The 15,415-nt window shown below is 51.8% G+C and overlaps 1 protein-coding gene across 1 annotated transcript; it reads right to left on the bottom strand.

Annotated features, from left to right (window-relative positions):
• Positions 1–350: 350 nt before the first annotated feature.
• Positions 351–3,620, bottom strand: ADM2 (adrenomedullin 2). Its single transcript, XM_007502757.3, has 3 exons — positions 3,340–3,620; positions 3,036–3,167; positions 351–1,585 (listed from the first exon to the last, which is right to left on the bottom strand). The coding sequence occupies exons 2-3, from the start codon at positions 3,143–3,145 to the stop codon at positions 1,228–1,230; spliced, it is 468 nt and encodes a 155-aa protein (XP_007502819.1). The 5' UTR covers positions 3,146–3,167; positions 3,340–3,620; the 3' UTR covers positions 351–1,227.
• Between the last annotated feature and the right edge of the window lie 11,795 nt (positions 3,621–15,415).

A 15,415-nucleotide genomic window follows, 5' to 3' on the forward strand; every position in this document is an offset into this window, starting at 1 on the left:
CAGATGAGGTTGCTCCCTCAGCACCCTGAAGTCAAGCCTCTGAGAGGGTCTCCCCATCTCTCTTCTCTCTGCTCCTGGCTCTGAACCAGCGTCCTACTGTTCCTCTTCTGGCCTCTGAGAGGCAGCACCTGCTCTCTTTAGGTTTAGGTCATGATTTGGCCCCATGTGTGCCTCCAGAATGAAGGCCACAGGGGCTGGCTGGGCCTCTGTGTGCGAGAGCATCTCTGTGAGGGCCTCTCCCTGCCTCAGTTGCGCCATCTTCCTCCCCTCCTTCCTAGGGGGCGGCTGGAGCCACGGGCTAAGGAGCTGGCTCCTTGTCCCCTGGGCACACACATTGGCACAGGCACGAATGCACAAAGGTAGCTTTAGTTGAGCAGGCAGACATCTACAGAGAATAATTTAGGCATTCCCAGGAGTCCCATGCTCCAACCACATCCCCAACGAGGCAAGAGGGACCCAGAAGCATCTGGGAATGTTGGTCAAGCAACTGAAAGACCCACTGGGCTCCAGAAGTCCATGGGAGGTGCAGGCACCTTTTGCTCCCTCCCGGGAGATGAAGGGCTTCCTGGCCATCTTCTTAGACTCAGGCGAATCCTGGGATGGGGTTGGGGTCCTGGGCATGCCCCAAGGTAGCCCCCTGGGTTTAGGGGGACCCTGATTGCCTCCTTTTTCGCTATTTCACCCAAGGTTAGATTCCTCTCAGATGAGAAGGTCCTGGACATCTCCTGAAGGTTAGGGGAGCAAAGGCAATACCCCAGCATCTCCCCTCACCGGGAGGGAACTGTCCTGTCTTCGAGGGCAAGGGCAAGTCAAGGAGTATCTTCCCAGAGTGAGGGGCCGCTGGGCATCTGAGCCTGGGTCAGAGGTCTAGCGATTGGGCCTCAGTCTCCCCATCTATAAAATGAGGGCTGAACTCAAAGACTTTTAAGGCCCCCATAGCTGTGTCCAATCACAGGACGATGTGGGGGAGATCTTGGGCTGGCACAGGGCGGAATCTGGACAGTGCTACTAACAAAGAACAATTAACAAAAATTCCCATTTCTCTCGGGTTTTAAGATTGCCAAAGCACGTCCTCCCCATACCCCACTGAGGTGAACTGTGTCAGTCTGCATGACCTGAGGGGAAAGTGACTCATCCAGGGTCACACAGCAGGACTTGGACCCAGGGGGAGGCTTCCTGTGGTGGTCTCTGGGGCCTTGGTGGGGCTGCAGGGGCAGGGCTGGCTGCTCAGCCATAACTGTGGGGACTCTTGGGGTTCATGGGGGCTGAGTCCTGCCTCCCTGACTGTCCCATGAGCTGCCTCAGGCGATGGCTGAGATTCTGCACCTGGCAGGTACTTAGAACACAGCCGACTCTCATGAGCTTGGCACCGTGGCGCCGGGTGTGCCTCCGGCCCCTGCCCCTGGCCCTGCCCTTTCGGCCCCAAAGCCTTCCGTGGAGATGGCGATGAGAGTGTGGCCGTCGAGGGAGAGGCCCCACAAGGGGCTCCAGATGGGGCCTTGACTGGGTCACGAGGACCACTGGCCTCACGCTCTTCACAGCCTGGGACTCGAGGTCTTGGGGGTTCAGCCAGTCTGGAGGCTCCCTGTGGAGGAAAGGACAGGATGGTGAGCCCGAGCCCCATCTCTCTACCCGGCACCAGCCCCCCAGCAGCCAGGCCTGACAGTGGCCCCAGGGACGATGCCCGGGGAAGACGGCAGCCCCCAGGAACCCATTCTGGGCACAGCCACCGGGGTCACATGGTCCATTAACCCTCATCTACTCTGGGCAAAGGGCAACTCCCAGGCCTCTGCGGGTCACTGATCCCTGGAATGTGGCTGACGGCGGACCCCACCCAGTCCTGAGAGCTGGGCAGCTGCCACCTGCACGGCAGGAGAAGCCTCCTCACCCCCACTCGCACCTGCAGCCTCCCGCTCAGGCTGGGACTCCTCTGGCCTCTGGGCCCGTGTTTTCCCTCGTCCACCCCCCGCTCTGAGCCCCAGACCCCATCTCAGCACATTCCTCCCTGCCCTGCGCGCTGGGCTCACCATGTTCTCTTTTTTTCTGTCTTAGCAACAACTTTAAGGCAAAAGAAAGGCAAGGGCCAGGCAAACAGGGTGAAGTGGCTTGCCCTGAGTCACACAGGAAGTGTCTGAGGTCACATTTGAACCCAAGACCCCCTGACTCCAGACCTGGGGCTCTATCCCCCAAGCCAGCCAGCTGCATGAAGCTCCTATCCCCAGCTCTGAGCCTGTGGCCCCCTCTTCGGTGGGATCTGCCCCGTGGCCTCCTTCTCAGCAGTAGGTCTCCCCCCATGGGGCCGTCTGGCTAGGTGTGTGACCCTACTGACCCTCGGGGCCTCAGTTTCCTCCCTTGTGAAACAGGGATAGTGATTCTTCAGCCAGTCCCTCCTGGTGCTATTGTGGGTTGCCCCTCCTTTGCCCAGAAAGCTCCTGGGACGGGGCAGGGGGGAGTGAGCCCCTTGGCCCCCAGGTAAATCCCTTAGCCTGGGTCAGCTTCAGTTTTCCCATCTGTAAAATGGGTTTGATACCACCTGCCTCCCAGGAAATGCTGCCTATTGTTATTAATCCTAGGATTCCCTCAGGCTCCCTCCTGGTCTGTCCAGGCGGGGTTCCAGCTCCTGGTCCCCAACCCTAGCGGGCACTTCTTACTCCCATCTGGGAGACGGCGCCCCCTGGCGACCCGGGCCAGCCATTAACCCTGTGTGGGCTGCGGAGAGAAGCCCATTCCCTGCTTTAGCCAGCCGGCCCCACCCCGGAGCCCCAGAGCACCGGACTGGGATCCCGGGGTCGGCCGATGGGAAGGGGCCGAGCTCTGATGGAATGAAGGGGCGCTGAACAGGGGTCCGGCCTTGACCGTCTGCTGCTTCTCGGGGCCCCGAAGGAGGGTCCTTCGGGGGAGACGCGGGGTGCGGGAGTTCTGGGCTCCATAGCTGGGCTATGGTAGAAGTCGCCGGGCTGGGGCTGGAGGCGGGGAGGGCTGCTGGGGCCGAGGGGGCGGGCCCAGGGCCCCGAGGGGGGCCACGTCGCACTCACCTGGGCCGGGCCAGCAGCGGGTGAGGTCCCAGGCGCCGGGACTGCGCGCTCGGCAGCGGGAGGCTCAGGAGGCTGATGCAACCGAGGGCGACGGGCAGGAGCCAGCCCATGGCGGGCTGCGCCGACTTAGGGCTGGAGGGAAGAAAGCTGCCGCTGAGCCCCAGAGGGTGGCTCTAGGGGAGCCCTTCCCACCCCCAGGCCCGGGCCCGCCACCAGACGGTCCCACTCCGTCCTAGCCTCCGGATCCCCCCCTCCCCCCCGCCCAGCCCGGCCCGACCCGGCCCGCTGCCTGCCCCCTCCCCACCTGCGGTTGGGACCGGGGGCTGCGCAGGGACGCTCTGTCCGTCCTCCTACTGCACGCGGGACGCCTGTCCGTCTGGATTCCTCAGGGTCAGAGTGAAGGGGCGGTGCTGTGCTAGGAGATGCGGGGTCGGGGCTGGCCGGGGCCGTCTGGATAGGCTGTGGGCGCAGTAAGCGTCTGCCCTCGGAACGGACGCCAGCTGGCTGTCGGCTGTCGGCTGTCGGCTGTCGGCTGTCGGCTGTCGGCTGTCCGTCCCGGGCTAGTCTGCTGGGGCTGGGCAGGACCTAGCCTCTTCCCAGGTTAAATAGTCCCCTCCGGGCCGGGGCGGGGCTGCCAGGCTTTCCGCCCCCTCCGCCCTCCCCGCCCCCTCAGGCCTCCTGGCCCCAGCTAGGGACCCGAATTGCTTCCACAACTCCTGGCCTGGGCAAGGGGCGAGGGCGGGAGTGGGGGGGGGGGGTAGGGGTTAGGGGGTGGTGGGGGTGGTGAGCCAAAGCCTGGGTCTCTCTTAGATTCTGGCCACTAGAAGGAGTGGACCCGGGACAGGCCGGCCGGCCGGTTGTAGGGAGCCCCAAACACCTGGCAGCAGGCAGAAAATGCGGGAGGCTGCAGGGAAAGTGAGTGAGTCTTCGAGTTACAGGATCTGAATTCAAGTGTGAGCTCTTACTCTAGCGGAGGCTCCTTGTACTAGCCCTGTCTCCTTCCTGTGCCTCAGTTTCCCCATTGTGATCTCTCAAGGTTCCTTTACACTGGAAATCCTACCATTTCCAATGCACATCCCTGCATAGAATTCCCATAGAGCCCCAGTTCCTCCCTCGGGCCGTCAGCTTGAGTCCCTTCCAGGAAAGCTGCTCTGACTGCCCCAGTCCTCTTTGGGAGCTGGGTTGTGAATGGCCCAGCGGGGGCTGGAAGATGCAGGCCTGGAGGGGCAGGTCCTTGGGCTCAGCAGGACCCTTACTGGAACAAAGGATTAAGCGGGAGGCAACAGCTTGAAATTCCCAGCGAGCACCAGGAATCCCGTTCCTTGCTGGGAAGCCCCTGGAGCTTGGCCAGCTCCCATTTGGGCATAACGGGGGAGCCGCGGCTGGGCCAGACCCCCCTCTTTGTAGGAGCTCTGTTGGGGCGGTCTAGGACACATTGGGTGCAGGGCTGCTGGTTGGAGACCTAGGGGGGAGGGGAAATGGCGGGGTTGTGGAAGCAGAAAGAAATGGGGCTTGCGAGTTGGGCCAGGGCTGCAGATTCAGGGAGCCAGGGCTGGGGACTGAGGGTAGCCCAAGGGGCTTCGAGGCTCCAGACTCCGGCCACTGACATGGTGGACGTGCTCCGTCCAGCCTAGGCACCCTCAGGTGGCCCAAGGTGTCGGCGTCCCAGAGTGAGGACAGTGCCTAGTGTCCCTGCTGTGGTCAAGGCTGCCCACTGTGGTCACCCTCTGAAGGCCAAGGCACACCTAGCTTCCCTCCCTCCCTCCCTCCCTCCCTCCTCCTGCCTGAGGAACGTGCCCTGAGACACGAAGGGGAGGCTCCCAGCCGGGCACTGCCCCACTCTGCCTCCACACGCCCAGCCCTGCTCCTAAAGGCACAGGGGAGAAGGGGGAGGAGGGGCTGAGCGGGAGGTGCAGCCCTAGGCCGGGGAAGCGTGGACACGGCTAGGTCCCCCATGTGTCCAGGTTCCCACCATTCCCCCCCGCAGCTTGGTTGGCACTGGGAGCCCTCTGCTGTCCTGCGCTGCTGGCTCCCAGAGGCCAGAGCTCTTCGGGTTAACAAATCCTTCAGGCAGTCAGTGGCCACTGATGGAGAGGCCTCCCTGCCCCCCAGACCAGAACACCCAAGTAGAGGAGAGGGCAGAGAGAGGAAGAGCAGCCTTGAGAGAGCCCCATCAGAAGAGACCCGGGCCAAGGTGGGAGCCAGAAACCCAGCCCTTGAGGACCCCCTGGCCAGGGGAGAGCGCCCCTGGCATGGCCTTGGGAAGCCCCCAGGCCAAGAGGAGCCTCAGGGATCCCCCAGGTCTGAAGGGAGACACTGCCTCTTCTTTCAGGTAGCCGAGTAGATTGAAGAAATCCGAGTGACCGGGCTGGAGAGCTCCGAAGGATCCACAGTGTAGAAATATAAATAAAGGACATCAGGACGTGCTGTGGGAGGGCAGGCGGCTGCTGCCAGGCCTTCAAAGCGGAAGGGATGGCCTTGAGATCATCGGTGTATTCTTGTCCACACCTTTATTAAGAAAAATGATGGGGGGGGGCAGCTAAGTGACTCAGTGGATTGAAAGCCAGGCCTAGAGACGAGAGGGCCTGGGTTCAAATATGGCCTCTAACCAGAGCTGTGTGACCCTGGGTAAGTCACTTAACTCCATTGCCTAATCCTTATACTCTTCTGCCTTGGAACCAATGCCTAGTATTGATTCTAAGCTGGAAGGTTTTAAAAAAAGAAAAGATGGCTTCTTATGCAAGAGGCCTGGGTGGTGCAATGATTCCATCCTCATAATCTTCATCATTGCTGTTGTCATAATCAGTAATATTAATAACTCAAGATGGCGAGTATGGAAATATGTATCACTGATAGCAAATTGCTCACCTTCTCCAGGTGGAGAGGGAGAAAGAGAATTTGGAAATGGAAATGTTTTAAAGTGAAAGGTAAAAATTTGTACATATAGTTGAGGAATATTTAACAAAATAATTTTTTAATTTAAAATAACAATAATAACACTCAAACTATCTCCCAGGTAGATGAGGAATGTCCAGCCCAGCTAGAAGGCTCAGCCAGACCTTGGCCCAGTTGTCTTGGTCCTGGACAATCCACAGAGACAGTTAGAGGATGCTACAGTGTACAGAAAACTGCAAGACCTGAGTTCAGATCTGAACTGGGACATTTCTTAGCTGTGTGATCCTGGACAAGTCATGCATTCCATGTGAATCAGTTTCCTCAACTGTAAAATGGGGATCATAGTAGCACCCACTTCTTAGAATCATGAGGCTCAGAGGCAATATTTGTTAAGTATTTGGCTAACATGACAGTTGGCTCTTAGTGATCACTGTTTTCCTCTGTAAGGGCTCATAAAACAGTCCTTTACTAATGTACCACAGAATTTTGCCCGGTAGGCTGGGACCAGATTGTTTTTTTTATTGATAGACAATAGGGAACCACAGAAGCTTCTTGGGCAGGGGAGTTACCAGCCTACCTTTTTTTCTGGCCATATATTTTGCTGATGATTTTACTCTCCTTGTAAAATTCTTGGTTGAAAAATGGGCTTCAGTCTACTCACACCCAAGTGCCTTTTTGTTGCCCTTTAACTGTGTTGGCGAACATATGGCTGCTCCCTTCCCTTTCTTCATGTACACCCAAGAACTTTTCTCCCATCACCCACACCTCTGCCCAGAAGCCCAGTGGAGCACTTCCTCCTTCTCCTGTCTGGGATAAGTTTGGGGGCTCACATTCCGCATGAGGGTTGTAGTTTGGGCACTCGGTTTCTAAAAGGTTCACCATCACTGCCCTCTAATCATCAGTGCTAGCTACGATGATGATAAAGGAGCCGCCTGAGATCCTTAACAACACTTCTCAATTTCCCAAATCCAGGCCAGCCTACCCTCTCTCCCCACCCAGGTCTGAGCTCACCTCTCATCTGCTTGATTTGGCCTCACGGTTCAGGTTAGAACAAAGGCTCAGGGTTAAGGATCTACAGAAAACTGGTACTTGCTAATATGAACACCAGCTTTATTTACCCTGTAGCACAACACACAGGCAAAAACAAAAACAAAAACATCCCCAGAACATAGAGACACAGGCAGGGCCAGGGTTCCTCGGGTGGGGGAGGGAGACCTGCTGAGAGTGAGTGGGGTCTGAGCAGGAAGGTCTTGAGCTTAGAGGGTAGCTCACTGATGCTGTAGCTGGGAGGGGCCATTTCTAATCAGACCCAGCCATAGGCAAATTCTCCAAGTCACTCATTTATCAGTATCAGACCTGGGTGGAGGAGTTTCTTAATCAGGACCAGAAAGCTGAGGAGAGTATGAGCTGGTAATCGAGGACCCCAGGAATTTGCCAGTGTAGGAGGGTGGGAGCCAGCCGGGAGCCAAGATTGTTTCCATGCTTAACACAGGGTCCCAGTGAGTTGGGGACAGTAGAAGGGTACAGGCTGCCTGTCATTGTCTATGTGGTTGTGGTTGCCAGGACTACTTAGCCTAAGTGATGCCAACATAGGGTCCTATCAAGCAATAGATTTCAAAAATCACATTTATCACAATTTTGGTCTGGGAGAGGCCAGGGGAGAGGGGGCAGGGTTATCAGGTGCCTGCTATGTGCCAGATGCTTTGCTAAGCATTTTATTAACTTAATTAATCATTATATTATTTTGAAGTTAAATTTTTAACTAAATAATATTATGTTATTAAGCAAATATTATCTTATTTGATCTCATGATAACCCTGGGAGGTAGGTGCTATTATTATACCCATTTTACAAAGGAGAAAATTGAGGCAGATACACATTAAGTGACTTATCTAGCATCCCACAGCTAGTGTCTGAGGTCAGATCTTCCTGATTCCAATCCAAGACACCTTTAGCTGCCTCTATAGATTGTCCAGGACAAAGTCAACTGGCACAGGCTGGTCATTCTTCATCTACTTGGGAATAGTTCAAATATCGTTATTGTTATTGATTCATTGGGCAAATCATTTAACCTCAGTTTCCTCATCTGTAAAACAGGGGTGATAATAATAACATCTCAGCCCCAGAATTGTTGTGAGGATCAAATGAGATAATGTGCTTAGCACAGTGCCTGGCATATAGTAAGTGCCATTTATTTTTGACTATTGTTATTTTTACTAGCTCATATTGATAGAGTGTGTTCTGGTTTTTCAAAGCCCTTTATATGTTATTTCACTTGACCCTCCCAACAGACCCAAGAGTCTAATCCATTTTATGAATGAATAAACTGAGGCTGAGATAGCTTAAGAATTTTTCCCAGGGTTCCACAGCTAGTCAGTCTCGTCTCCCTGACCCCAAATCCAGTGCTTTCTTCTTTGTGTATCCTGGCTAATGATGGCTTGGTGATGAAGATGATGATGAAGATGGCGGCGATACTAATGATGGTGAGGCTGGATCTTGCATCAGTGCTGCAGGGACTCATGACTAGAGGAAGCGCCCGTCTCCAACCCAGGGCAAACAGTCATGGTGAGGCGTGGTAGCTGAATCATCACCCTACAACTAACTCAGCTGAGCCCCTCTGAGCTTAGGTAGACTGGACCCAAGTCAGTCCATCCCTGGGAGCTTACTCATGGTCTGCCTTGTTTATTCTCTACTGGGAAAGCTGTCGGGAGCCCAAGATCCCCTTTGCCTTCACTAAAATGATTTTTAGAAGTATGGAAGAGCAAAAGTTTAGGGACGGATAACTGGCTCCACTAGAGACCTATTTCCAAATTAACTATGATCCCCTTAAGGAGGTGAAGAATCCGTCTAATTGTCTTATGATCTGGACAAGCATCTCCTCACATCTCTACCTGGTTGGCAAAGTTATCCAGAGAGACTTTTTTAATGCTTTAATAAAATCCAAGAATCATATGTCTCTGGAATTGACCAGTTTTACCAGTCTAGTAACTACCTAAAAATACAGGGAGATTCATTTGGTCTGACTTTTTGATGAACCTATACTGGCTCTTAGTGATTGCTGTTTTCCTCATAAAACAGCCCTTTAGACTCTAAATGAACACTCTAATGCAAATACTATCAACAAAGCAATGGGTTCAAATCAAGAAAACATCTAATGCCCAGTGGACTTACGCGTCGGCTATGGGGGGGGGGGGGGAGGAAAAGAAAATGATCTATGTCTTTAACGAATAATGCTTGGAAATGATCAAATAAAATATATTAAAAAAAAAAACAGCCCTTTAGTAATGTGCCATCAAATTTTGCCTGGTAGGCTGGGGCCAGATTGTTTTTTATTGATAGGCAGTAGGGAACCACAGAAGCTTCTTGAGCAAGAGAGTGAGCAGCCCACCTTTTATTTTGGCCTTCTATTTTTGCCTATGACTTTCTTTACTCTGCTTACAAAATTATCTTTTGGTAGTGGACTTCAGTCAACTCGCACCCATCAAGTGCCTTTCCATAGCCCTATAAGAGACCTACAGGAGTTCAGCCTTGCTGTCTACTCAGGGGGAAAAAAAGTGGGGGAAGAATGCCGGTAGAGCTGAGCCATCAGTTCATATATCTTGTCCTGAGCCTGGACATAGGGGCAGCTTAGGAGGTCTCTTGGAGTTTTAGTGGTCATGGAAAGCTTCCTGGAAGAGGTAGTGAACTTGAACAGATAGAAAGCAGGGGAGACCCCCAGAGACAGGACTATACAAGACCTGCCTGGGGATGATGGGAAGACTGAATGGCTGGGGCTCCCACCATCCCTTACCCTAAAGCAAACCTTTTTGCTCCTACCTCTCAGACAAGATAAAGGCTGACCTCTTGAATGTTAGCATAATGGTAAAACTTTGGAGAATGGGAATAATGGGATGAAGGCAGACTTAATGACCATTCGTGGGGCTTTCTTTTGGGCCGAGGATGACAGAATGGAGAGCATTTGAGCTGGGGGGTGGGGGGGCATCTTGACTGTCTTTTCTTGAGATACTCCCCCAGGTCTTTCCCCGTCATTTGCTATTTTTTTTCTCCACCAGATCTCAGCAACCAATCCCTCAGAGCTTTAAAAATAGTCCCTCTTCCTAAGAGCCATTGCCCCTTCCTTAAATAGCACGTCCTGGGGCCCAGCCATTTGAGGAAAGGGCCCTCCTCTCATCAGTTACAATAGAAACCTGCTGGGTCTAGTTGATTGGGGTCTATAGTGGGCTCTTCCAGTTTAATCTGGAGTAATCTGGCTTCATTGGTCCCAGGCTAATGGAGGTTTGATTTCTCTTCCACTGCCTGGTTCCCCGTTGGAAGCTTTCTAGCCTCCATCTCTGCAATGTTTTGCAAATTGTTTCAAATATTTTGAATCATTTTTTTCAATGAACAAAAATCGGTGGGTTGTTTCAACTCCTTCTGTCAAGGGGTGCTTCCCTGTCCCTTGGCTCACCATGTGTCCTTCCTATTTCCTCAATCCTTCTCTTATCTGGCCATCTCCCCTTCCTCAGCCAGCTGGATCCTCCTAAGTCTCAGGCCCCCAAGACTTTGCTTCTTGGTATACCAGTATGTTGCACGCCCACCCACTTCCTTCTCACAGAACGCCTTTGTGGCCAGTGAAGTGGCTGTACCTCCCACCTCCACACATTCATACCTTGGCACCAGCTGATGCCATGCCTGGAATGCTTTCTCTCCTCATCTCCTCCTCCGAGCCCCAGGCAGGAAACTCACTTACCCAGTGTAGATCCAGGGCCGTAGCTTCGCCTCCAGAAACTTCCCCCTTTGGGGACTGCTTGGGGGCAAAGCTGGCGAGGTGAGCTCCCTCACTAGGCAGCTCTCCTCCAGGCTCAGAGAGAGTGCCCTATCCCAGACAAGAAAGACAGCTGTGAAGTGACACTGAACTGTTTCGCAGACTCAAAGGCAAGTTCTATGGGTGACAGGTATCTGGTATGAGTGCAGACTCCATCAGTTTCCTCAGCTCTTGCAAGCTCTCCCTGGGAGAGGACCCTAGGGAGCTTGCTTCCAGGACCATCGAGCTTTGGAGAGAGCATGGCTCTTATGCAATGTTCCATCATTGGTTCAACAGCGAGAGTTGGCTCTCTTCCAAGGGAGGCTCTGTGATTGTTTTGGAGGTTTTCTCAAAGTCCTGCCAACATCAGCCACTTCTTCTTTGCTTCTTACAAGTCTGGGGAAGCTTGAGAATTCTCTCTCCGAGTGCCCAGCGAGAGATCCTGTGGCCAGAGGAAAGAACTCGGGGCCGCTTCATTGTGGCGTGACACTGGGACGCTGAGCTAGGGCGCACTCTCTAGGGACAAAATGGATGCTTGGATGTCACACGCTGTCTTCTTTTGTCCAATGGGCGCAAAATTGCAAGTTTGATTTGGTGCTTCTAAGTGTGGAGTTACAATAGAATAAAATGAAAAGGAAAACCCCAGCCATACCAGTAAAAAAGCGACACAAACCAATGTTGCTTAGCCCTCATCATCCCTGACCTGGACAATCTTGGACCCAATTAAACACCTTCCCCTTGGATGCCGTCCCTCTCCTTGACTGCCATTGCCCTGCTCTCTCCTGGTCTTCCTCCTAGCTATTTCTCACTCTTCTTTCCTGAATCATCTACCAAGAATCATTCTGTTACCATAAGTCTGCCATAGGCTTCTGCCCTGGGAACCCTCTTCCTTGATGACTTCATCTGCTCCCATGGGTGCAAACATGATTTCTCCCCAGATGTCTCCCAAATATATATCTGGGTAGCCCATGTCTCACTCCTGACCTTCTCTCCCACCTTCAGCATTTACTCTACACTCAACATAGACAAATCACTCGACCAGGCACTGGGGATACACATTTTACAAATGGGCCTCATACTAAAGGAAGTGACATTCTCCTGGGAAGACAGAACATGGACACAGATAAAGTCATTTCACAAGAAAGAAGGAAGCGATGCCTACTATGTGCCAGGCATATAATATCGCAGGCATATCTGCTAAGAGCTTCACAAATAGTATCTGGGGGGAGGGCTATAATTGTCTCCATCTTACAATTAAGGAAACTGAGGTCGACAGGTTAAGTGACTTCTTATGTAACATAACTAGTAAATAACTGACGCTAAACACCTTCCAGACTCCAGCCGAGTACTCCAGCCACTGCAGTGCTACCTAGTTGCCTACACAGTAAAGCAGAACACTGGGTTCATGGGAATAGCTATCCTGAAGCAGGTAGGAATTAAGCTGAGCCTTATATGTTATACAGAATTATATATTATACAGAATTCTGAAAGGCAGATGTAAGAAGGGGAGAACCCAGTGGTCCCATGAAACAGCTTGGGCAAACCATGGGGACAAGAGGGTGGATGCCTGTACAAAAACCTCCAGGGGGACAGAAAGAGGAATTAGTGTGAAATAAATCTGGAGAGGTGGGCTAAAGCTAGGGTGCTAATGCCAAATGGTGAAATTTGTATTTTATCTTAGTGGAAAGAAGGAGGCATAAGAGCTTCTTAAGCAGAGGGCTAACATGGTCAGACGTGCCCTAGGAAGACGATTTTGGCAGAGCAGGATGGACTCCTCCTAACATAGAGCAGGTTCTTAATAAGTGCTGGTTTCCTCCCCATTTGTGCTTAGGGGTATGATGATAAAGCCATGTAAAGATTACTAGGAGTAATCAGTAGTAGAAGTGATCAGACATGGGGAAAACCAGAAAAGAATGTGCTCCTGAGAGCAGAGCCAAGATGGTGGAATAAAGACAGAGACTTGCTGGACTCTCCCAAATTCCCCTGCAAACAACTTTAAAATAATGTCTCAAAACAAATTCTGGAGTGACAGAACAAGCAAAAGGATGGGATTTTCCTTTCCAAAATAACTTAGAAAATTGGCAGGAAAGGTTTGTCTCACTAGGGTGAGAGTAGAGGTCAGTCCTGACCAGGGCACACTGGCAAGCAGAAGCATGCTTTGAGGGTAACTGACTCACAGTGCAGCTTCCAGAGCTCTCAGCTCATAGATAGTGAGGGGGTGAGATGACTGGTCAAAAGCAGATTATGGGGGACCATTTACTGGCAATGGGTAAAAGACTTGGTTGCATTGTCCATACATGGATCTGGATCAAAGTCCTGGGTCACAGTCCCAGGGTGAAAAAGAGCACTAGCACACCAGAGCAGGGACCCTGGTCACAGTTTTAGGGTAGAAAGAGTGCTTATGGCCATGTATAGGCCAAGAGAGCAGTGACCACCTCTTTAGATTATACCACCTTGAAAGAACTGAACACTTATAAATTCCCTCCAAATTAGCTCTGAAAACAATAGCAGGAAAAACCTAAAGTGTGGGACAGTGCCCTCTGCCCTGAGTGTAGCAGAGTCCAACTTTAACATAAAGTTAAAAGTCAAGAAATAGGCTGGGAAATGAGCAAACAAGAAAAAAGAGAGAACTGGACCATAGAAAAACACCATGGTGACAGGGAAACAAAAAACAAACTCAGAAGAACACATCAAAGTCAAAATTGCCACATCCAGAGCCTGAAAAAAATGTGAATTGGTTTCAGGTCCAAAAAGAATTCCTGGAAGAGCTCAAAAAGGAATTTAAAAATAAAATAAGAGAGGTAGAGGGAAAATTGGGGAAAGAAATGAAAGTGATGTAAAAAAAAAATTTTTTTTAACTTGGTAAAGGAGGCACCAAAAATACTGAAGGAAAAAATCCTTTAAAAAATAGAATAGGTCAAATGGTAAAAGAGGCACTATAATCCAATGAAGAGAATTTCTAAAAAAATCAAAATTGGCCAAATGGAAAAAGATTTTTAAGAATTCACTAAAAAGAAAAACTTCTTTAAAAAGAATTGTCGAGTTTCCGGTCAAGATGGCAGCTTAGAGAAAGCTAAAGTTCAGATCTCCTGAAACCCTTCCTTACTGATCTCAAACTGAATGCTCCTAGGACACTGAAATTCAAAACGATCAACAGCATAGACCCCGGGAGTCCTCCTCCTGGACCTGGACCTAGATCAAAAGGTACGGGCCCCCCCAAAAGCCAGAACCCAAGACCACTCGGACCTAAGGGGTAGGCAGAAGGAAGGTCCTAGGACCCTTCCCCCCCAACCCAGAGCGCTGAGTCCAAGTCTGAGGCAGCAGAGGCAACCTCAGAGCCCCACGGCCTGCTATTCTGAAGGCCCCTTCCTGAAAACAACCCAACCCAGTGGATGGGGGCACCCAGACAGCAGGGAAACAGAGAGGGATGGAGGAGCTCGTAACCCCCTGGGAGGAGCCCTCGGAGCTCCAGGAAGCTGCGGCCCCTCCCCCTCAGAGAGCAGGGTCTTCTGAAACAACAACAACCCTCAGGACTGGCAAAAGGACCCCAGGGCCGGCTATTCTGAAGGCCGCACCCTGCAAACAACCTGACCCAGTCGAGGGGGCACCCAGACAGCAGGGAAACAGAGAGATGGGTGGAGCTTATAACCCCCTGGCTAGATCCCTCCATCCAAATCTCAAGTCCCTGCCTCAGGGCACACTCAATTCAACCCAGGGAAAGCTAATCTTCTTATCAGGAGCCCTCGCCCAGAGCTCCAGGAAGCTGCGGCCCCTCCCCCTCAGAGAGCAGGATCTTCGGAAACAACAGTAACCCTCAGGGCTGACAAAAGGACCCCAGGGCCGGCTATTCTGAAGGCCACATCCTGAAAACAACCTAACCCAGTCGAGGGGGCACCCAGACAGCAGGGAAACAGAGAGGGGGGGGGAGGTTGTAACCCCCTGGCTGGATCCTTCCATCAGAGTCTCACGAAAAAAGTCCTTGCCTCAAGGCATACTAAATTCAACCCAGGGAAAGCTAATCTCATTAGGAGCCCTCAGAGCTCCTGGAAGCCGCAGCCCCTCCCCCCACAGAGTGCAGGAGCTGGCCAGCTAAGGCACAGGAATAAGGGCCAAGCTAGGCTTAGAGCGTGGACGTAAGGCAACAGAGAAGCATCAGGAGGGTGCCGAGGAGAGGAGGGCAGTAACAGGGACACACCAGCAACTCCTGGCTTCCCGGGAAGACAGAACAACAACTGCATAGAACGGACAATCTGCCTAGGGCTAAAACCTCTGAACACCAGACAGAAGTAAGAAAAGCTAATCCCCCCCCCACTCAGATAGAGATGGCAAACTCCACAGAAGCACAAAAGTCCCAAAATTTAAAAAAAAAAAGAAGAAGGGGGCGACTTTGGACACATTTTATGGAGCAAAAATACAAAACACAGAGGAGATAGAAGAGGAAACACAAATGCTCCAAAACCTTCCAAAGGAAATGGAAACTCTCCACAAACCCATGAAGAATTTGAATCTGAAATGATCAAAAAGATGGAAGCCTTCTGGGAAGAAAAGTGGGAAATAATGCGAAAGAAATTTATGCATCTACAAAACCAGTTTGACCAAAGTGAAAAGGAAAACCAGGCTTTAAAGCAAGAACTAATAAAGCAAAGCCAAAAGAGCAAGAAATTAGAAGAGAACATAAAATATCTCACTGACAAAGTGACAG

This window comes from Monodelphis domestica, chromosome 5 (genome assembly GCF_027887165.1).
Source record: "Monodelphis domestica isolate mMonDom1 chromosome 5, mMonDom1.pri, whole genome shotgun sequence".
NCBI classification, from domain to species: Eukaryota; Metazoa; Chordata; class Mammalia; order Didelphimorphia; family Didelphidae; genus Monodelphis; species Monodelphis domestica.